Raw genomic sequence first — 22,862 nt, 5'->3', positions numbered from 1 at the left:
TGGACACAGACAAAGCCCTCTGGCTGCACCAGCCTTCCTTTCCGGACACCCAGACGCTGCTGGGCACCCACACCACAGGTGCCCCCCACCCCCGGCCTGTTCCTGCCTGGCACCTCAGGTTCTCACACCTGTACCCCAGGAGACTCCACAGCCCTCTGGGAGGCGGGCAGGCCCCTGATCCACTCCCAGTGTCGGCTGAGGCTGGCTGGCAAGTGAGCGGGAGGATGGTGCCGAGAGCTGGAGGGGCTGCTGGCGTGCTGAAGAGCAGGCACCCTGGGCGTGCAATGGGGGCCACCTTGGCCAACTCTGACTCCCCAGACCCCCACCAGGCAAGCACCTTGCCCTCTGGTCTCCCTGGCAGTGGCTGGGCCAGAAACTGGCAGGGAGAGTCTGATGTTGAAGCCTCTACAGGGCCCAGCTTGAGCCTGGCATCGACCATCGGCTCAGATGAGCCCTTCCCTGCTGAGGCTGCTCCACTCCTGGCTGCCAGTGGGCGGGGCGTAGTGTGTGACCCAACAGGCACGGTCTGGGGCAGAGGATGCCCTGCACCAGCGTCCCCACCCAGCAGGACCCTCCATTTCAACTCCACAGCCCCTGCCATGTGGCTTTCCGCTGCCCTCAAGCACCTCACACTTAGGCCCCCGCCGCCTTTGGACCTCTGTCCCCACAAGGCTTCGTCCTCAGGAGCACCTGGCCCAAAAGCAGACAACCCCCGAGCGGCATGGGCCGTGTGGTGACCGCTGGTGGTGGTGACAGTGCCACTGCCCTGGTCACCTCCTGCCAGGTGTCCCACAGGGCCCCTGGTGTGCTGGGACGTGGAGTGGGCCTAGCAGGGAACAAGTGGCCCCGCCAAGCTGGGGGCCAGGCCCTACTCGCCTGGATGGTGTGTGAGGCCCTCATGCAGGTGGGATCTAGGAGGAGGGTGTGGTGGGCACAGGAGCATGAGACAAGCTTGTCAGAGATCTGGTGATGGGCCCCATGAGGCTTCTGGACAGTTGGGTACACAGGGCCGGTGATGCCGGCAGGAATGAGGCGGCCTGAGAGCTGGACAGGGGCTGTAGGAGCTGAGGGCCACGGGGGTCTCGGCAGCCCAGGAAGGAGGTGCTGGGGGCCTGCTTCCAGTATACCACTGTCCCCTTGGGGTGTGCCTGGGTGGTCTGGTGCTGACCAACAGCAGGGCCAGCCCCTCACATGGCCCTTGATGAGTGTCCCCAGGCTCCTCTCTCTCACGGGTTCCCTCCCCAAGGTAGGAAGTGCAAGAAGGCAGCTCTGGGAAAGCCAGGAGTCCCATGGTTCCAGTGTTGGGGTCTGATCTTTGAGCCCAGGTAGCCTGGGTGCCAAGGGGGCTTCCAGCCCTGGGAACAGGACAGCCAGCACTGACCACAGGCAGAGGACAGAGCCACACCAGTCACTGTAGTTCCTGGGAGATGCCCTTGACACATACAGGCCAGGCCAGCCGCAGGCGGAGGGAGGACCCACAGGGCCACAGTCAGTTCAGCTGGGCCTCATGGTCTGAGCCAGGGCCCGGCTTGAGTGCAGCTCTGCCTCCAGCTCCACACCCTGCTCCAGGCCTCGAGCCCTGCAAGGCCCCATCTGGACCAGGGGCTGCGCTCCAGGCTGCAAATGGCGCAGGCACAGCAACTCACAACCAGCTTCGACAAATCTAACGGGAAGCGTGTGTTTGGCTCACGAATGTGTTAGTGATTTGGATGAGGGTGCCTCCCTTGCTTGTGTGCCCAGGACATTTAAGAATGTGGCACCCACAAGGGTCCGACCCACTGGCGAACGGCCTGTACACCAGGCTCTGCAATCGTCCCAGTGAAGGGGCACCTGGGGGTGGGCGTGGGGCCCGCAGCCCTACCGCTCGGGGCGGAGGCACTGATTCGCAGCAGGCCAGGCCTAGGGGCTGGTGGCTGCCCCATCCCATTCACATTTTCCACTCAGTTTGCTAGGGGCAGAGCAACGCTGGCAGCCGGCCCCACTGGGCTTTACGAGCTGGCCTGGGTCTGAGCAGCCTGTGGTGCTGGGGCAGGGGGAGGGGCTGAAGTGAGGCTGTCCCCCTGGTGTGTCCTGGCCAAGGGGGGCAGGGGGAGGGGGCTGAAGTGCGCCTGTCCCCCTGGTGTGTCCTGGCCAAGGGGGACAGGGGGAGGGGCTGAAGTGAGGCTGTCCCCCTGGTGTGTCCTGGCCAAGGTGCACACCCAAACCTGGGCGCCTGGGTGGGACGGAACGAGAGCCCTCCGGGGCAGGTGGGGCATGGCGGCCCTGTGTTCACATGGGCTCGTGGTCCTGGGGTCAGGCCACACAGCCACGCCTGCCCAGGGTGTCAGCCTCCTCTGTCTGTGCTATGGCCCCGGGCAGGTGTGTAGGACCTGAAATGCTTCATGTCAGGCACCTGGGCAGCTCTTACGTGTGGGGCTGTGAACACGTGCCAAAGGCCGCTCTGCTGGGGCAGTTTCAGGGACAAAGCTGGTCCTGCCATGGTTGACCCCAGCCTATACCCCAAAGACTCCGCACAACTCCACTCCCAGGAGAAGGCACCACCCTGATCCTGCCTGAGCTGCCACGCGAAGCCCCCACCAGCCGCCTGTGTTCAGCACCACTGCGCAGACCGCCGGCAGAGGCAAGGAGGGAGGCCTTCACAGCCAGTGTGAGAAGGGTGGCCATGGATGTCACCACTGACAGCTCAGCCCTGCACCTGGGTGAGGCGCCAGCTCCCTGGGAGCAAAGTCACTCCCACACTCCCCATGGTTCAGATCTGCCGTCCGCCCCCACCACGCGTGTGCACACGCATGCCTGTGCTTCCGAATCAGTACTGGAGGTGGGAAGTGGGGACCCAGATACCTGCAGGGTTCCAGGTTCCTGGTGGCTAGGGCTGGACTGGCACCCCTCCTTTCCTGGGCCTGCAGGTTCCGGGGCAGCTGGACACCCACGGTGCAGCTGACGCGCAGCAGAAGCACCACAAACAGCTGGGGGTAGAGCTCTAGCACCGCGGGCCCCGCTGCAGGCGTGGACATGACCTCAAACAGTGCACAGGTAGCCTGGGGGAGAAGTCATCACAGGGCCATGCCTCCCTCCAGGCCGCACGAGATCTGAGCCCTGCACCCAATGAGCCTGCGTCCCCCTTCGCCTGCATCGTGTGCTCGGAGGTCTCAGATCCCAGCTGCAGCGCAGGAAGGGCGAGGCGCACCACTGCATGGCTTGGCCCTCAGGGGTAGAGGCAGGAGACAGGGACAGAGGGGCAGTCAGCCTTCACAGGACAGACCTCAGGCCATCTGTTCTCAGCTCCTCAGGAAGGAGGAGGAGGGAATTCTCACAGCTGCTTTACTGCTTAAAACACTGCCAAGCTGGGTTTATTTTTTTTCCGCAGGATAAAACATGAAGTGGCCTCCCCTGGGGGCCCACACCTGTGAGGCCTTTACGAGCCTGAGCTCAGAGCCCCCAGCCCGGTGCTGCCTCCAGGTGCCTGTGGGGTGGCGTCCGGGCCACCTCATCAAAAGGCCTGCCCCCGGGCACCCAGGCAAGCGGGGCAGGGACAGCGTGTCAAGGTGGCCCCGAGAGCCCGACTCACCGAGAGAGGCAGCAGCGTGGCCACGCGGTCTGGGGTGCGGCCCAGCAGGAAGGCCCGGCTCTCCTTGAACGGGACGTCCTTACTCATCTTCTCCAGCAGCAGCCCCAGGACCTGGGCAGCTAGGCGAGGCTCCACCGCCAGCGCCCGCCACAGCATGCAGGTGTGGCTGGAGCAGAGCAGGAGAGTCACTTTGAGGCCGTGGCTGGTCAGGGCGCTGCCGGCACCTGGGCCGGGCATCCCTGTCCCCCGCCACCTGGGTGCTGTGGACCCGGGCTCCACGACGCTCAGACACGGCCACCAGCCTCAGCTGCAGCCAGCTGGGAAATGGCCTCTTGGCCTCAGATCTGAGCTCACCCCTTCCCCTGACTCCAGGGATCTGTAAACAGAGCTGGTAATAAAGGACACAGAGAAAAATCTGGGCCTATACACACAGAGCCCAGGGCAGTGGTGTGGGAGGTCCCTGGGGAGCTACTGGGAGGGAGAACAAATCTTCCCTGGAGGAAGCAGCATCTGGCCCAGGCCTCAGGACGGCACAGGGTCAAAGAGCGCAGCCCCCAGGGAGACCTGGCAGTGCTGCCAAGAACACTCAGACGGCGCCGCAGACGCACCGTGAGGCAGCTACGCTCAGCGTTTGCAGAAATGAACAACAAACTCTGAATATGACGGGAACTGAAAATTCTAAAAACAGATACAGCAAATTTGAAAGAAAACCAAACAGCTCTTTTAGAAATGAAACACTAATGTACTCAGTGGACATATTTGGTGCCAGTCTAGATACAGTAGAAGAGAGAAACAGTGAATAGGAAGATTAAGAACTTACCTAGTGAATAGGAAGATAAAAAAATTTCAGATAAATTATTACAGAGAATAACGTGGGAAGGGAGAGGACAGAATAAGGGACGCGGAAGATGGAATGAGGGCTAACGTACATTTGATGGATGTCCCAGAGGCAGAGGAAACAATGGCTGACAAGGAGTAGGTTGGGTTTTTCAGAACTGATGAAATATACTGACCTACAGACAGGGAGCCCTGAAGCCGCCTGGCAGAACAAAGGAAAAGCAACCCCCACCTGCAAACTGCAGATGAGCAACAAGCAGGCAGTGGCTTCCTGGACAGATGCGGTGCTAGGAGACTTCACCTGGCTCTCAGGAGCAACGACAGAAGCCAGAAACAGTGATGTGCTGTCACACACCTGAGCAAACTCCACTGAGCTAGGTGGAAAGCCACCTAGCTCCACTAAGCCACAGAAAGAACAGTCACAAAGGATGGCCAAATAAAGACATTCTCAAGTCAACAAAGGCGGACAGTGTGTCACTGATCCTCGTGGTGGGAATTCCAGGAGTGTCCTTCAAGCAGAAGGCAAGCAGCAGAGGGCTGGGTGTGAGCGTGGGGAGCAAATGACCTGGCAGGAAACGTGGACAAATGCACAGGAGGGCAGGCACACAGCACGTGCCAGCAAGGACGCGGTGGCCGTCGCTGAGGCGCCAGGAGGCCACAGACTCAGCCACTGTGGGCCCCCATGAGGCTGCATACGACAGCCAAGCCAACCTGTGCCCAGGGAAGGGCTGGCAAGCTTCTGACCAGGACAGACAGTGGCTCAGGCCTTGGGGGCCGGGTGGCCTCTGGCAGCTCATCAAGCCTGCCGCTGTAGTGCGAGAGCAGCCACAGACAGCATGGAAGTGGATGGAGCGGCTGCTTCCGGAAGCTTTAACTCATGGACACTGGAATCAGGATTTCCTATCATTTTCACGTGTCATGAAATATTCTTTTTGTCTTTTTCTGACCATTTATGAATGTAGAACCCATCTACCCTTAGCTCACGGGGTGGCAGGGTAGAGATGGCCACAGTGACTCCACTTCTTTTTTTTTTGAGACAGAGTCTTGCTCTGTTGCCCAGGCTGGAGTGCAACGGCGCGATCTCAGCTCACTGTAACCTCCACCTCCCAGGTTCAAGCGATTCTCCTGCCTTGGCCTCCTGAGTAGCTGGGATTACAGACACGTGCTGCCACGCCTAGCTAATTTATATATATATATATATGAAATAAATTTTATTTATTTTTTGAGACGGAGTTTCGCTCTCGTTGCCCAGGCTGGAGTGCAATGGCCCAATCATGGCTCACTGCATCTTCCGCCTCCTGGGTTCAAGTGATTCTCCTGCCTCAGCCTCCCGAGTAGCTGTGATTACAGGCAGGCACCACCACGCCTGGCTAATTTTGTATTTTTAGTAGAGATGAAGTTTCACCATGGTGGTCAGGCTGGTCTCGAACTCCCAACCTCAGGTGGTCCGCCTCCGAAAGTGTTGGGATTATAGGCATGAGCCACCGTGCCTGGCCAATTTTTTTTTTTTTTTTTTTTTTTTTTTTTTGAGAGAGAGAGTTCTCGCTGTGTCGCCCAGGCTGGAGTGCAGTGGTGCAATCTCGGCTCACTGCAAGCTCCGCCTCCTGGGTTCACACCATTCTCCTGCCTCAGCCTCCCGAGTAGCTGGGACTACAGGCGCCCGCCACCTCGCCTGGCTAATTTTTTGTATTTTTAGTAGAGATGGGGTTTTACCGTGTTAGCCAGGATGGTCTCGATCTCCTGACCTCGTGATCCACCCGCCTCGGCCTCCCAAAGTGCTGGGATTACAGGGGTGAGCCACTGCGCCTGGCCATGCCTGTCCAATTTTTATATTTTTAGTAGAGACGGGGTTTTGCCATGTTGGCCAGGCTGGTCGCAAACTTCTGACCTCAGGTAATCCTCCTGCCTCAGCCTCCCTGCTGGGATTACAGGTATGAGCCACAGTGCCCGGCCTTGATTCCACTCCTATATACACATGAAAGAGAAATGCATGCTCTACCCACCAACAGACACTCCCAGGAACATTCAAAGCATCGCCATCCCCAGCAGCCCCAAACCAAAAACAATCTGAATGTCCATCACCTAGAAACAGACACACAGTGCAGCCCACACGGCACCCAGCACTGCCCGGCAAGGAGAAAGGATGGGCAGCAGCACCCAGCACTGTCCGGCAAGTAGGAAGGATGGGCAGCAGCACCCGGCACTGCCCGGCAAGAAGGAAGGATGGGCAGCAGCACCCGGCACTGCCCGGCAAGGAGGAAGGATGGGCAGCAGCACCCGGCACTGCCCGGCAAGGAGGAAGGATGGGCAGCAGCACCCGGCACTGCCCGGCAAGGAGGAAGGATGGGCAGCAGCACCCGGCACTGCCCGGCAAGGAGGAAGGATGGGCAGCAGCACCCGGCACTACCCGGCAAGGAGGAAGGATGGGCAGCAGCACCCGGCACTACCCGGCAAGGAGGAAGGATGGGCAGCAGCACCCGGCACTACCCGGCAAGGAGGAAGGATGGGCAGCAGCACCCGGCACTACCCGGCAAGGAGGAAGGATGGGCAGCAGCACCCGGCACTACCCGGCAAGGAGGAAGGATGGGCAGCAGCACCCGGCACTGTCCGGCAAGGAGGAAGGATGGGCAGCAGCACCCGGCACTACCTGGCAAGGAGGAAGGATGGGCAGCAGCACCCGGCACTACCCGGCAAGGAGGAAGGATGGGCAGCGGCACCCGGCACTGCCCGGCAGAGGAAGGATGGGCAGCGGCACCCGGCACTACCTGGCAAGGAGGAAGGATGGGCAGCAGCACCGCTGTGCTAAGCAGAGGCCGGGAAGACCCACCACACAGCACAATCGCCAAAACCTCTAGTGGTGGCGGTCAGGTGGCCGTGACCCTCTAGGGGACTGAGGGGCACACAGGAGCCTGCTGGGGACCGGACACCTCCTCTGCCTTGACCTGGAAAGTCCTGTGGGGCCCAGTGACTCCGTGCTTGCCCTTTGTGTGAGCCACGCCTCCACGGAAAACGAAAACAGTGATTGATGAGCCAGATGGTAATCACAGAGGAAATACAAGTCAACGCCGGCTGTGCCCAAGAACAACGGTCATGACGACTCGGGCGCCCAGCAGCCCAGCCAGACCCAGACCTCAGCCTGCATTTGGGGCCCATGCTGGACTTCAGTGAGGACGCATGCAGCCACCTTTAGGGCAAACACTAAAAGAAAAGCAACAGACTGCAGGATTACAAACTGAGTGGAGAAAGTGAGGTAAGAGGGATACTGTCAATCTAAAAAAGGACAAGAAAGAAGATTTTTAAAAAACAAAACGTGTAACAAAGACGCAAAAGATATGACAGTGGATTTAAACTCACTCTTATCAGTAACAAAATGCAGCTATTTACCATGCAAGAGATTTAAAACAAACACACAGAAAGGTCAACAGTACCAGGAAGGAGCAGGGCCACCAGACAAGTGCACCTCTGAGCAGAAGGTGCCTGCGGGTCCCCCCTGCCAGGAGGAAGTGGGCATTGCAGCTTGGATGCACCTAATGGGAGGGCCTCAGAGCATATGAAAAAAAGCAAAGCTGACAGGGTAAAGGGCCAGGTGCAAGGAAACCTGTGTTCCCCACGGCAGCCTCACGCCCCCGCCTGCCAGGGGAAGGGTCACTCTGCCTTGCCCAGCATGGAGTCTCCCGGAGGTCACAGGAAGCCAGGTGCCCCTGGGCCAGCCTCTGTCCATGATTAAGATGGCAAAGAAAGGAAGGGCCAGCAGACCCATGCTCCGGAGGCCTCAGCGAGGAAGGGGGACCCCAGTGGGCTGGTGGGTGGTAGACACGCCTTGCCCTTTGCTGGGAGCTGGGAGGTGTGAGCTTGGGAAGACATAGTGATGTATGGTACAGACAAGGTTGTCCTTGAGCTCCTGAGGGGGCTCAGATCAGGCAGTTCCCAGGGGTCTGCTCACAGGCAGCAGTGGATGCCCTGCAAAGGACAAGGCTTGGGGCAGCCGGAACCAAGACACAGGGTGAGGGGCAGCCTCCAGTGTGTGCTGGAGCCTGGGGCCGACAGAGCAGCCAGGCAGTTTTGGGACCTTAGAGGAAGGCAGAAACAGCAGCTTCCCTGTGGGGGTGCTGTGCAGGGCCCACCGGAGCCAGTGAGGATCCCAAAACGCCTGGAGAGGAGAGGTCTCCGTGGGTACCTGAGAGACTGGGGCCTGGCTCCATGTCACTTTCTGTCCCACGTGGCCTACAGCCATGGGAACTCATGCAGAAAGTCGGGGTGCAGAGCCGGGTGGAGGGCTCGGGGAGCATCATTCCAGAGGAACCCCTAAGCCTGGAGTCTGAGCTAGGTACCTGTCCAAGGGCAAGGGGCTGCCCAGGAGGCTGGACACCACGGCTGCGCAGTGCTGGGTGGCCAGGAGGTACACGCTGTGCTGGGCGGCCGGCAGGATGTGCTCTCCCTGGGCCTCCTGAAGCTTGGAGCGCAGCACGCTCACGATCTCGGGCACCTGTAGATGGGCGGGACACGGTGGTCAGGCCACGCGTGGGGGACAGCTGTGGGCACACCTACGCCAGCCCAAGGGGGTGGGGCCATGAGGGAGCCCCATGAGATGCAGAGCTCCATAATGCTGGTGCCAGCCTGAGGTAGGGCCAGGATCCCCCGTGGGCCATGGACAGCCCAGAAGCCAAGGAACTGTAGCCACGACCTGGATTCCGCGTGCAAAGTGGCCAGTGCCCCGGGCGGTAGAGGAAGCGCCAAGGGCACATGTGGCCCAGAGGCTGGTTCGGAGCTGGGCAGGCATCCAACAGAGCCAGCGGCCCCATGCCCTCACAGCACGCCTGCTGGGTGCAACTCTCAGGCTCCCCTGGCAGGCCCACCGGAGGCAGGACCCACACAGCTGCCAACAGCACTCCTGCGGGAGCTGGGCTGGGGACGTGGCGGGAAGGGAGAAGGAGACAGATTCCCAGACCGAGGATGGAGCTGGGCCTGAGATGGAAGGATGGGACTTGGGGGGCTGTGAGTTTGCGACTGTCCTGCTGCTCCAGAAAGCAGGTGAACGGAATGCGGGGGAAACATGGGCAGGAGGACGCTGGCCCTGGGACCCCCAGGCCCACCACAAGTCCAGCAGCAGCATAGCATGAGCCTCACTCTGGGGGCCTTGTCACGAGGGGGCTCCCTGCTCATGGTGGGTATTGGCCTGGGAGTCTCCTCTCCACCCTCAGCCATGGTGACCCCTACTGCCAAATGCTTACTGCACAGCTGGAAAATACCACCATGTTGGGTGAAAACAAACAAAGCAATGGGCCATGAGGTCAGGCTTGCCTCGCCCTAGGGGACGGCTGACACACTGTGGGCTAAGGGAAACATGAGTGCTTTCACCCGCCTTTTCACTTCCTTTTCCCCCTTTATTCTCTCAGCACTTGTTTTTGCCAAATTCTAACCCCTGTCTTCAGACATAAGAGAAAGATTTCTCCATGGTAGTCCTGTAGGGAGAGGGGGCACAGCAGTGAGGGTCACACCCGAGGAGGGCTGGGCAGGGTGGTCCAGGACAGGCCAGGGCCAGCCTCACTGTTTTCTCCCGCAGTGCCACCTCTCCAAGAGCCACTACCCCACTCCTGCCCTGCCCGCCCCACCGCGCCCTCTCCCACCTTCTCCTGGAGCCCCCCCCCCCCGCGCCCCACCCTCTCCCACCTTCTCCTGGAGCACGCCGCCCCGCTCCTGCAGCAGGCAGTTGATCATGACGGTAGCTGCTCGGGAGCAGTTCTTTTCGGGGTCTCCCAGGGCCTCAAACATGGTTAGCAAGAGGCTGATGAGCTGGTCTGGGGGGAGGCGCTTGGCAATAATCTAGGAGGAAGGCGATGCCAGAGGTTGAGGGAAGGGGGCCACCCCCAACGCCACTTCTCCGAGGCATCGGGTCTCAGGGGCTCGCGTTAGGGCGGGAAGCCACGCCCCTTCTTGCAGCCCGGCCCCAGCCGCTGGGCCCTGCGCCTTCAATGAGCTCGCTGCACGGGGGTGGGGTCTCCTTCTCCAGAACCTGCCAGGGCCTGCTGGAATCTGGGCGGGCTCCTGGAAGGTGGTGCCTGGGCAGCTGCAGGGCTGGGGTCACAGTACCCTCCTCAGGCTCCTTCTGACCAGTGAAGTGGGCTGGGAGCAGCCCTGTGGTGCGGTCGCCCTGGAGCTCTCTAGAACACGGGGTCAAGGGCACATGAGCCTTAGCTCACACCTGTGATCCCAGCACCAGAAAGGGCCCTGGTGACCTACCCCTCCTTCCTCTGCAGGAGACACAGTCTCTGGACCTGGAAGGCCATTCCTAAGCACCAAATGGAGACAGGCCGTGTTCCAGCTTGGGGACCCACATGAGAGCACGGAGGGAGGGGCAGCTTTCTCATCCCCTTGGAAGGACTTTTTTTTTTTTTTTTCCCCTGTAATGCAATACTTTAATAATACTCAAGCTTGTGTTGTGAGCTGAGCCTCAGAGTAGACCAGGCAGGCATGGGTCGGGGAGGGGACGCAGTGCCCAGGGTCATCCTCCCTTCAGATGGCAGTGGACAAAGCACCTTGACCAGCTGGAACCAAGGGCAGGGCCCGTCCCCGGCCCCTTGGCAAGAGGGCTAGAGCCCGCTGCACCCTGCAGGCGATGATCCTAGCCCCCCACGTGGCTCTTGGGTAGCCTTTGGGGACAACACCACACAGGGCAGCCGCTGAAGATTCTGTTCCAGAAACCTGCATCTTCATGAGCAGGCCAGGGTATCAGTGGCAGGCAGAGGACGGCTGTGCCTCATGGCACCCCATTCTCTCCTCGGCCTCTGCCAGGTCTCAAGACAAATAGCACCTTCCTCTCGTATGGACTGCACTGCCCCAGCGTAGGCAGGTGTGGGTGATGGGGCCAGTGCAGGGCAGCGCCGGCAACTAATGCAAACACCCAGGCCCTGCTCATGTCCACTGGCCATGGGTGGCACTTACAGAGGCTAGGGGAGGCCAGGTGCTACCTCGGAAGTCCCTGTTAGCCCCAGACAGTGCCAGCCTGCCTTCCGGCCGCAGAGCTCCCAGCTGGTACCTGGCCTACACTGTGGCAGGTGTGGAAGAGAATGGCGGGGTCAGGGTGCACGAGGCCGTCCTTGAGGCTGAGGAGCCGCTCCGCCACGTCATCGCGGTAGTCCCGGGAGAAGCCTGAGAGGCGGCAGGAACGAGCAGTCGGGCCCAGGCCCTCCCTGGCGATCCCCCAGCCTGGACTTTGCACCTCATCCCTCCAAGCACCCCTGCACGACCACTGGCCCCCACACTCCTGACGAGGGCTCACCCTCATAGCCGAGCTGGAGGTACAGCAGGGAGTAGACACAGTCCACGGCCTCCTGGCGGGTGGCAGGCCACAGGTCCGCACACCGTGGGGAGAAGAGGCCGATGAGAAGGCCCAGGTTGTGGAAGGGCACCAGGGCCTGGAGGAGGAGATGCCTGGGCTATTAGAATGCTGGGGGTGGGTGGATGCCACCTATGCCACCTGTACCCAGAGGAGGGCTGGAGTGTGGCCAGGAGTGCTGCTGGTGTCCACGAAGCCCTGGGCCCTCAGTGTGGCCAACACAGCTCCCAGTGAGTTCCTCCCTCCCCTCCTGCTGCAGCGTGGGCGCTGCTCAGCTCGTCTACACCAGGGCCACACAGGCTCCCAGGCCGGGCCCCTACAAGAAGGAGGGCCAGGCCATGCTGACGTGGGCACGCAGGCGTGTGCAGGCGGACGGACAACTGGGGTGAGGAGGGGGCCCCAAATGGGAGGAGTGCACGGGCTCTGCCAATTTGGGTGAGGGGCAGGACTGTACAAGACCCCCTCACACCCTGACTGTCCTGGTCCTGCCTTCCAGAGCCTTTCTGCTCTCCTCAGTCCTGCTCCTCCCATGCTCCTATAGGCAGACAGCTTCCTCCTACTTCCACACCTCCTCCCCGGCAGACGCACCTGTCCCCCTCCCACCACCTGCTCCCTTCTCAGCCCCAACGTGCGAGGCCTTCCTGGGAGGTGCTCCCACCCTGCCCTTGCACAGGATCCTGGGCTCAGATGGAAACCTGGTATCTACTTGGGCGCCACTGATGAGAAAGAATTTCAAGTCAGAAGGGAAAGGCTGGAATGTTAGAGAAAGACTGCAGGGTGACCAGCCATTGTTCTTAGGCTGGGCATCCATCACACCATGCACCAAGGTAAGCTTCAGCCAGACCAGGGTTATGTGATGAACAGGCCATGAAAGCATGAGGTGGGAAGAGCCCTGAACACACGAGATTTGGCCACATAAAGAATGAAAGTTTTGGCAGGGCGCGGTGGTTCATGCCTGTAATCCCAGCACTTTGGGAGGCTGAGGTGGGCAGATCACTTGAGGTCAGGAGTTCAAGACCAGCCTGGGAGTTCAAGACCAGTTCAAGGCCAACAGGATGAAACCCCGTCTCTACTAAAAATACAAAAATTAGCCGGCAGTGGTGGTGGGCGCCTGTAATCCCAGCTACTCGGGAGGCTGGGGCAGGAGAATCGCTTCAACCCAGGAGGCGGAGGTTGCTGTGAGCCAAGATTGCGCCACTGCACTCCAGCCTGGGTGAGAGCGAAAGACTCGGTCTCAGAAAGGAAAGAAAGAAGGAAGGGAAGGAGGGAGGGAGGGAGGGAGGGAGGGGAGGAGGGGAGGAAGGGAGGGAGGGAGGGAAAGAAAAAAGAAAAGAAAAGATAGTTTTGGTGCATTAACAAAAGGCCAGGTGCAGTGGCTCACATCTGTAACCCCAGCATCTGTCATCCCAGCACTTTGGGAGGCCGAGACAGGAGGATCACTTGAGCCCAAGAGTTCAAGACCAGCCTGGGCAATGTAGCAAGACCCATCTCTACAAAAAATAAAAGAAAATCAGCTGGGTGTGGTGGCATGCACCTGTAGTCTCAGCTACTCGGGAGGCCAAGGCGGGAGGATCACTTGAGCCCAGGAGTTCCAGGCTGCAGTGAGCTGTGTTTGCACCATTGCACTCCAGCCTGGGCAACAGAGTGAGACCCTGTCTCAGGGGAAAAAAGAGAGAGAAAAGAAAGCCTAGAATAATCCTGACAGATGACAAAAAGATATTTAGCAAAATCTAATATCTGTTCCTGATAAAAGTTCTCATTAAAACAAATAGATGCTTCTGGAACATGATAAAAATATCGCCAACCAAATCCAGCACCGCGCTCAACAGTGAAGCCCTGGAGACCAGAGGTGCATGTTCCTTCCGGCTAACAGTGGGCCCCTGATGACAACGGACTCTATTCTGAGCAGCCATCCCTGACAACTCCTTGCCTTGACAGGCCCTCAATCCAGGTCTCAAGGAAGAGGACTGTGGCCTGAGCTGGGGCGGCGGCCAGAGGAAGCCAGGAAGGCAGCTCACACTCTGGGTCATGAGTGCCACAGGCATCAGCACCTGGGCCAGGGACCCAGGTACTCACGCTGACACGCAGGTGCTCCAGGAAGTAGCGCAGCAGGAGGGCGCTCAGGCCCAGGGCCCGCGCCCGCTCGTGACCTCTTGGGGACTTGATCCATGGGCTCAGGTGCTGAGGAAGAGGGGCGTCACACAGGTACTGCTCAGAGGGCAGCCCTGGGGGCAGGAGCCTTGTGCATCGTAGGCCAGCTCAGTGTCCCTGCCAGGCCATCCTTCCCGGGCTACAGGGGGCCAAGCCGGGGACCCAGAGTGGTGCCAGCCTTAGGCCACCATAGCTCCTCTGGCCCTGCCACTCTGTCCTCCAGTCTGGTCACAGACACAACCCAGCCCAGGTGGACCCAGGGCCAGCCAGGACTGTGGAGGGACAGGGTGGAGGCCACCTTGGTCCTAGAAGAACACACTCCGAGCATGGGGGTCGGCCCCACCCTAGCGCCACCCTGGTAGCGGCCCCCAGTCAGGAGCCATGGGTACCCGTGGGCCCCCCCATCCCTGTGCCATGCAGTGGCGGGAGAGGACAGGCTCCAGAGGTCCCACCTGGGTCAGGGCCTCCCCAACTGCTTGCCAGCCCAGATGGGAGAGGGTGCACCTGCCTGTTCATAAACCACCCCCAAGTGCAGAGAGCACCAAACTGTCCCTGTGGTGCCCACATGTGGAGAGAGGGCCAGCAGCCAGGTGGAGTGCCCTCTGTGCCCCCATCCCCATCCCCATGACAGTTCCCCCCTGCACACCTCAATCATGATCTGCAGGCCTTGGGGGGTCATGTTCCGCTGCAGGAGGCTCGTCAGCAGATCCTCAAGGGCGTGCAGTGTCTCCAGATACAGGGACTGGAAGGAGAGCCAGGCCGTCCAGCCCCACCAGTGACCCCGCAGCCTACAGTGGCCTCCCACCCCTCTCACGGATGTGGACACAGGCAAGGGAAACACAGGGATACCTTCTGGCAGCCTCCGTCCTCCTCCTTGGGCTCAGGCAGCAGGGCCATGATGCTGTGCAGGCAGCCATGGATCACATCCGCCCGGGCCTGCTCGTCCAGCGCTGGCTCCACGGAGCTGAGAGGCAAGTTAAGGGCCCCAGACAATGATCCTAAGGCTGAGACTCAGACACCCAGTAACCTCCAGGCCTGTGCGGGCAGCACAGCCACTGCCATGTTTACTCTGCTCCAGACCATGGCGGCACCCCACGCAGCATGCGCACACACAAGGCGTGCACACACGCGCATACACGCACACGCGCGCACGTGCACACACACGCATACACGTGTGCACACACAGGCATGCACACACGTGCACACACATGCACGCACACACGCAGCTGCACGGGCCTGTGCAGAGGCAGGAAAGGATACACCAAGTAAGTGCAGGTGAGCATGGCTTTCTTCCGAATAGGTGTCCTCAGGGAGTCCGGGGGCTCTGCCCTGATGAACTCCTGGGTGAGGCAGGTGCATGACTCAGCCCTTGGAGGAAACGCCAGCTCTCCTCCCTGGTCAAGCTCTGTCCCCCAGCCTAAGTGACAGGCAGGGCCCGAGGAGCAGAGCCCCATGTGTCCCTACCTGGCCCCTCCCATGTTCCCAGGCTGTCTTCACATTATCACCCTCAGTGCCCCCAGTCCCCACCTCTGGCCTCAGTCTCCCAGGAACCTGCCTGAGGACCTGCCAGGCCACGGCCACGCTCACCATCATCTGTGCCACCAGCTCTGCTTTCCGGGTGAAGTGGAAGGAGCCAGCCTGGGTGCTGCTGCAGATGGCGCGGCTGACCATGCACACACTCTGGACAAGGCACAGCTTCAGGGCTGGGTCCTGCAGGGACGCAGGGCTACAGGAGACGCCCACGCCCACCCTCCAGGGCTGAACCCGCACACACCCCCTTTTCTTTCCTCCGAAGCCAGAAGCACTCTGCTCTCAAAGGAGCTCTCTAGCCAGCCCTTTTGCTTATCAAAGTCCGTGTGGAAGAAGCGGGGGGCCACGCAGGGGTTCCCCCGTGTCACACTCCAGAGAAGACAGGCCACAGAGCAGACACTGTGTGGTGTGACCAGAGGGCCCCCCACAGCAGGAGCAGAGTCCTCCGGGGAGCGCTGAAGGGCTGGGAAAAGAACCTCTCAGAACAGCCCCGCCCTCCCAGCCACCGCAGGAGAACCAGAGGGCCTATTCTTCCAGGAGGGGCTGACTGTCCTGAGAGAGGGGCTTGTCAGGTTAGTGCCAGGGAGGCCAGAAGGGAAACTTGTGAGGCTGGGGTGAGGCCTTGGGGGCCAGTGGAGCCTCCACTGCCACTTCCACTGGCTTTGGGCCTTGCCCCCTCTCCTAGTTGCTCACTGGGGTCCGGGGAGGTACAGCCCCCACGAGCACTGGGGAGCAGAGCCAGAGGAGGTTCCAGCTGTCCTGGGACGGGTGGGGCTGGCTGAACTCCCTGGGGGGCGACAGCCCACGACCCGGCCCCTCGGAGGCGCAGACGCCTCCCTTCTTCCCACTGCCGTCCAGGGCCCAGGCCAGGGAAGGAGCCCTGGTGATGCTCTCGAATGCCTCCTGGGGACGGAGACCAGGAAGCCCCAGCAAGCTCCAAGCTCCCCCTCCGGCCTCTGCCTATGAAGCTCAACCCGCCCAGAGGAGAGCCGAGAGGAGAGAAGCCAGTCCAGCACTTAATTCCTACACACTGTACCTTGGTTTCTACCTTTATTCCTAGAACCTGAACAACAAAAAGTGAAATGAGTTAAGACGTGACTCCCCGGCAGCCCCAGCTCCCCTGCGTGGCAGGCCCACCGCAGCGCCCACCTTGGTGCTGAAGTGCTGGCTGATGTTCCGGAGGATGTCTGACTCCGCCTTGGCCAGCACCAGCTCCCGGGGGGCCCGGGCCGCCACGTGCCCATAGCACAGGATCAGAGCACTCTTCACCTTCTCCACTTCATTCTCACTTCGATCCTGAGAGGCCAGAGGAACCAGCGGGACTTCAGTTACACAATTACACTCCCCGACGGGAATCCTCGGCCTCAGAAACTCCTGAAATCTTCCCAGAAGAAGGGCCAGAGCCAGTCAGTGACAGCAGAGGTGTGACCCAGCCATGCAGGGCACCACCTGAATCTGGGGATGGGGAGAGCCTCTTTGCAAGGGGCAGGAGCACAGGCAGCCAGCCAGGCATGGGCCCACTGGGTACTGAGTAACAGAGGGCCAAGGGCCGAGGTAGCAGAGGGCCGAGGGTCAAGGCAGCGCAGCCACGTGAGAGAGTCAGGCAGGAGGCAGCTGAGAAGAGCTCAAGGCCCCACTCTTGCTGCGCTGCAGATCAGCCTCCATCCGCACAGCAAGGGCTGGGAAGCCCTGCATGCTTGGTCCAGCCCTGAGATGCTGTAACTGGGACAGTTACGGGAGACAGAAAACAGAGGGACCACAGCCGGGTTGGGGGCCTGCAGCAGGGGCCCACTCCTTCCTTAAACCAGGCTTAGGCTCCGCCAGCACAGCTGGTGGTTTGGCAAGAACGCAGAATCTGCCAGCCACCAGGGGGCAGAGGCCTGCCCCAGCCGCGAACCCCTCTCATCACCCACACCTGGCAGAGACGTGGCCCTGGCCACAGCTATGTTTGCCTCCGGGAGGCCATTCTGCCGCCCTCCCCACTGGGAGCACCCACGCACAGGTCCTGCCCATGGAAGGAATGCAGGAGCAAAAATTGCTCCAGGGACGCAACCAGCTTCCTGCCCAACTCCAGCCCGCAGGGCACCCCCTGAGCCTCAAACTTGTGGATAGACAGCTGTCCCCAGCCCTGCACCGGTGTCACCCTAACCTTAAAAATGTTGAGAATGCCAATGGATTTTCTGAAGACCTCTGACCTCACGAAGTCCTCCAGCTGGGCCAGCGTGTCCTCGAGGTGGGAGATGGCACAGATTCCGAAGCAGCAGGCGAGGCCCTGGGGGGCAGCACACTTACCCCGGGCAGGGAAGAGCACGCACTGCCACACATGCACGCACACTGTCACGTGTGGACATGGGCACACCCACATGTACACACATGCGCACACTTGCACACACAACACATGCACACACCCTCTCTCTGCATATACGCACACCACGTGTGTATGCACACACAGGCATGCAGGCTAGCCAGCTGCCTCAGAGAACAGCAGGTGCCACCGTCCTCCAGCCCTGGGGTGTCTGGGGCTTCTGCAGGGAAAGTGGCCCCACCTCGCGTTCTGCCTCCTCCTGGTATCTGGCCGTCTCCAGCAGCTCTTGAAGGTGCTTCCTCACCACCTCCTTACTTGAAGCAGCACCCAGGGTGGTTCCTATGCATTTGTACAGGAAGTTCTGAAACAAAACCAGAGAACACGGCTCTGCCTGACTCCTGAGTACAGGGAGACCCAGCGCTGCCGTGGGGCTGCCCCTGGGGTGCACCTCCTGCCCACAAGCTGATGAGAACTGCAGGGTGAGTCCGGGGCAACATCTGAGGAATAAGGGGTGGGGCCGGTGGGCTCTCGCACTCCTGGCCCTCAGCCACCACGAGGAGGCTCTGCCAGGCCACCAGGGCCATGGGAGACAGGGCCCAGACAGCAAGTGACAGACACGAGACCCAGGAACTCGGAGCCCAAGTACCACACCAAGAACGCCAGCAGGTGCCCCACCTTCTCCTGGGGTGCCTCATCGTAGCAGGGCAGCTGCCTGCACAGCTCCAGGCTCAGCTGGCAGATCCACGCGTTGTCAGAAATGATGGCCAGGGTGTCTCGCAGGAACTGCAGGCCAAGATGCCACTGAGGGGCTGGGAGCCCGACCCCTCACAGGGCTGGCTGGAGCCTGGGCACATCCCCATGTGCTGTGGCTGCAGGGGCTGCAGACCGCCTTCCAGCGGAGGCCGGGGGCGGCAGAGCCAACCCTCAGGGGACAGCCATGCCACAGTTGGCTCACCAGGCAGGGTGAGAGGTGGCCCCCGACGCTTGGGGCTGCGACTGCTAGAGGGCCGGTGCCTTGTCACAGCAAGGCCCCCGCCGCAAGGCTGCTGGGGTCTTCAGCCTTGACGCTGCCTGATCCTTGGCTCCCCAGCCAAACCACGAGGTGAGGTCGAGGCAGGTGGCCCAGCCTCTGCCACCCCAGCACCCCCCAGGCCAGACAACACCTTAAGGCCCAGGATGGGCCGTACCCCAGCCCTCACCATCAACAGCTTCTCCTCCCACTCCTCCTGTGGCAGGGTCTCTTCTGTGTGCTCTGAAACGACAGCCGCGCAGGCCAGCCCATCCCAACACGCACCAGTGGGGCTCAGAGCCCAGCACCTGCCCTGGAGCTGGGGATGCTCAGCACAGACAGGCCCCACCGCCCCGCTGCCCCCCACCTGCTCCCAGGAAGCACCCAGCGGGAGTGCTTTTCAAGCCCCAGGTCATCTGGGGCCTTTCTTGGATGACAGGGGAGACTGTTTTTTCCAATTATACAACCCTAGTCCCCATTGGCCACCCTAGTGCCACTTGGCAAAGGTGGGGTCAGAGCTAGCACCCTCCTACTCTGAGACCTGCCCTCCCCACAGGGCTATGCACCCCATCCTGACCCTGGCCTCACCATCCAGGTACCCCAGCAGCAGCGGGACAGTCGTCTCCCAATGCTGACCCAGCAAAGGGTGAATGTTTGGGTGCAGAACACTGAGGAGGCGCAGCGCCGCCGCCCCACGTCCGTCCCCTAGGTAGGGGCTGGAAGACACAACCTGAAAAGAGGCGTGGGAGCCGGGTCTGAGCAGGGAGCACTGGTCATGCCCACAACCTGCACCTGCAGGGCCACATCACCCGACGGGGAGCCTGGCTCTTCCCAAAGCTGGGCCGCCCACGTAGAGGAAAACCACACCTGAGCCCTGACCGCGGCTGCCCACTGAGAAGGTAACCCCTTCCAAGCCTGGGTGGAGCACAGGGACACAGAGTGGGGCGCTGGGCACGCTGTGAAAGGGCGAGGCTCACCAACAGTCTTCCGGTTACAGCATAGGGAGACGGGAGGCTCGCTGGAGATGAGAGGTGGAAATAGTCAGTGGGGGGCTGCCTGTAGCCCTGGGGCGGGTGTCAGGAACTGGAGGATGGGGAAGTGGGGGCAGGAGTGGGGAGGTGGAGTACGGCACGGTACGCACCATGGGCGTCGTACTGGATGAGGAAGGCGTCGGCCCCGGCCTCCTGCCTCTTCTGTGCCAGATGCACGAGGCTCCTGCAGAGCGGAGTCAGGGCCCCAGTGAAGCGCACAGGGGTGAGGAACTGGAGCAGGTATGGCCAGAGGACCTAGGGGAGCAGAGGGCCTGGTCTGCATCCGCCCAGAGGGAGGTCCCATGCAGATAGGGCCCTGCCAGAGCTCCAAGGTGGAGACAGACCCTTTGCTGGGCCTGAGCACCCTGGGCCACTGCCCTGGAGAGCTCTGTTGTCACCAGGCAGGGACGGGTGCCGTGCACTCACGTGACTCATCCTGTCCACAGTGGTGCTGACCAGGTAGAGGGTGCGCACGCTGATGGCCCGCACACTGTCGGCCTTGGGGTCCTTGCTGCCGGGGCCTGGCTTCTCAGGCTGGAGGAAGGCAAAAGGCGAAGGCGTGCGTGGGCGGCCATGGCTCTGGACCTGAGGACATGGCCTGCCCGGAAGCAGGGCAGACCCTGAGCCTCGCCGCAGGTCATGCAGACATGTGCACCACCTGCCACAGACAGGAAAGGCACTCTCCGCTAAGATCACCCAAGAAAGCAGGCTTACCTGCCTCAGTTCTCATCTTCAAAACAAACAAAACCTTGAGCATTTGCTAAGCTACTGACTCCATAAAAAATCACTGCTCGTGACGTTGCAATGCCTGCAGGGGAGGAACGGGATAGCCTCTGTGGGAACGTTAACCATGTCAGAAAACCTGGTTCCCACCAGGATGCCACCCAGCCTCGGCAGCCATGGTGGGCTGGATGTCTGCTGTCCTCTCTGTACGCTCAGCTCCCCAGAAGGCGTCCCTGTAAGCAGACGACTTCTGTTTCCCACACGTTCCATTCAGGTTTTGAAATACCAAAAAGTAAAAGCTCAACCACAAAGCGGCATATTTGGAAAAATGGCAACACTGCAGGGACTTCTAATCCCTCTCTTTCAGAAGCTCAAAGTCACACAGAAAAAAAAATAGTGATATTTAGGCCTTGAACTTCAATTTTTACAGTAGGCGCTAAAAATATAGATAGAACTTCATACCAAACATACACTTTGAAATCCTGACCATTAGGCCAAAAATAATATTGCAACCAACACTTAAAAGCAGAAATCAACCTGGCCAGATTCAATATAACAATAAATCCACAACACCCATGAAAACCTATCGACCTGGAGATTTTAAAGATCATAAAAGAATCATTTGTGTTAATAAAGAAACCAAATAGAAACTGCAAAATACCCGATAACGAACAGTGACGACATACTCCATCAGAAACACGAACATTAGGACACAGACTGGGGACAATGCCTGTGCGAAAAAATGCACCAAAAGTACCACAACAGGGAGACAAGGAACCACAACGGGGAAATGAGGAGCCAAGAACAAGGAAAATCCCAGCGACAGGGGGTGAAAAAGTATAACCATGAAATAAAGAATTCAATTCAGGAAACAAATAATGTAACGATTCACTGAGGAAGAAATTACTAACTTGGAAGAACAGGCTGCCGAAGACTTCAAGGAAGAAGAAATTTAAAAAGAATGGAAGAAGAAAAAGCTAAAAGATGTGAAGACAGCAGTGCTAGCCTTCGGATAACAGATACACCAAAGTCAGTGAGACACAAAAACAGGGGCAAGAAATACTCAAGAAATAAAGGAGCGAGCTTCCCAGAAACAAGAGACCAATAGCTCATGGAAGGGTCCGCAGAGCAGAGGCACGGGCAGCCCCAGGTGAGCTGGGACACCGTCCTGCGCCAGAAAGGGCAACGGGGCCTCAGGACAGGGGCCTGCGCGCTCGAAGGGTGCTACCGACCAAGTGTGGGACAGTTTGAACACCAAGGCCAGCAACAGGGACTGCGCATGGACCCCTGCGTCAAACAGCAAACCACGAGTCCACGTGGAGAGAGATGCATGCACATAAGAATAGGAGAGGCTCTGGCCAGGCGTGGTGGCTCATGCCTATAATCCCAGCACTTTTGGAGGCCGAGGCGGGCGGATCACAAGGTCAGGAGATCGAGACCATCCTGGCCAACACGGTGAAACCCCGTCTCTACTAAAAATACAAAAAATTAGCCGGGCGTGGTGGCGGGCGCCTGTAGTCCCAGCTACTCGGGAGGCTGAGGCAGAAGAACGGCGTGAACCCGGCAGGCAGAGCTTGCAGTGAGTCGAGATCACCCCACTGCACTCCAGCCTGGGCGACAGAGCGAGACTCCATCTCAAAGAAAAAAAAAAAAAAAAGAATAGGAGAGGCTCTGTCACAACAGAGGCCAAAGAACTAAGTACAGCAATATAACTGGAGTTAGAAAACCATCCATGGATAATTAAAAACAATTGATGTTGACTAAGTGTTTATTTACTTATTTTATTTTGTTTTATTTTATTTTATTTTTTGAGATGGAGTCTCACTCTGTCACCCAGGCTGGAGTGCAGTGGGGTGATCTCAGCTCACTGCAACCTCTGCCTCCCGGGTTCAAGCAATTCTCCTCCCTCAGCCTCCCGAGTAGCTGAGATTACAGGCGCCCACCACCATACCTGGCTAATTTTTTTGTATTTTTAGTAGAGATGGGGTTTCACCATGTTGGCCAGGCTGGTCTTGAACTCCCGACTTCAAGTGATCCAACCACCTCGGCCTCCCAAAGTGCTGGGATTACAGGCGTGAGCCACCGCACCCGGCCTGATGCTGACTAAAAGTTTAATCACAAGAAGATGTTTACTTAATCCCAAAGATCTCCCTACAAACTACTTATTTATTACAAGGCGGAAACAGCAACTTTTCAGTGCAGAAACCGAGCATAGACAAGTGATCAGAACTAACAAGATCAACACTGAAACAAACCAACACTAGGACCCCCGATATGATACACTGGTGGGGACATGCACGATTCCATGAGATTCCTCCCAAAACTGCATCACCTGGATCAAATCATGAGGAAACACCACCATACCTGAGCTA

General features: G+C 59.5%; 1 protein-coding gene across 42 annotated transcripts in view; it reads right to left on the bottom strand.

The window, feature by feature from the left end:
• MROH1 (maestro heat like repeat family member 1) overlaps positions 1–22,862 on the bottom strand; it is a 113,796-nt gene that overhangs the window by 3,418 nt on the left and 87,516 nt on the right. For 15 of the 42 annotated variants that reach the window (XR_010159350.1, XR_010159354.1, XR_010159349.1 and 12 more), the window contains 21 exons: positions 20,194–20,301; positions 19,878–20,022; positions 19,714–19,754; positions 19,325–19,466; positions 18,927–18,979; positions 18,403–18,510; positions 17,969–18,088; positions 17,572–17,694; positions 16,572–16,718; positions 16,459–16,485; positions 15,480–15,602; positions 15,153–15,232; positions 14,742–14,856; positions 14,539–14,634; positions 13,818–13,922; positions 11,685–11,820; positions 11,442–11,554; positions 10,076–10,228; positions 8,737–8,891; positions 3,569–3,734; positions 2,842–3,038 (listed from right to left, as the gene is read on the bottom strand). Coding sequence is in view for 34 of the 42 variants with exons in the window: in XM_063816702.1 (XP_063672772.1) it covers positions 2,842–3,038; positions 3,569–3,734; positions 8,737–8,891; positions 10,076–10,228; positions 11,442–11,554; positions 11,685–11,820; positions 13,818–13,922; positions 14,539–14,634; positions 14,742–14,856; positions 15,153–15,232; positions 15,480–15,602; positions 16,459–16,485; positions 16,572–16,718; positions 17,572–17,694; positions 17,969–18,088; positions 18,403–18,510; positions 18,927–18,979; positions 19,325–19,466; positions 19,714–19,754; positions 19,878–20,022; positions 20,194–20,301 (2,453 nt within the window). In the remaining 8 variants the exon portion in view is untranslated. Of the gene's footprint in view, positions 1–2,841; positions 3,039–3,568; positions 3,735–8,736; positions 8,892–10,075; positions 10,229–11,441; positions 11,555–11,684; positions 11,821–13,817; positions 13,923–14,538; positions 14,635–14,741; positions 14,857–15,152; positions 15,233–15,479; positions 15,603–16,458; positions 16,486–16,571; positions 16,719–17,571; positions 17,737–17,968; positions 18,089–18,402; positions 18,511–18,926; positions 18,980–19,324; positions 19,467–19,713; positions 19,755–19,877; positions 20,023–20,193; positions 20,302–22,862 lie in introns of all 42 variants that reach the window. The other 27 variants (XR_010159351.1, XR_010159352.1, XR_010159347.1 and 24 more) reach the window with 3 other exon arrangements.

The sequence above is a fragment of the Pan troglodytes genome, chromosome 7 (assembly GCF_028858775.2).
Source record: "Pan troglodytes isolate AG18354 chromosome 7, NHGRI_mPanTro3-v2.0_pri, whole genome shotgun sequence".
In the NCBI taxonomy this organism is placed as follows: domain Eukaryota; kingdom Metazoa; phylum Chordata; class Mammalia; order Primates; family Hominidae; genus Pan; species Pan troglodytes.
The sequence above is the reverse complement of the archived record's forward strand: the minus strand, read 5'-3'. Positions and strand labels throughout refer to the sequence as shown.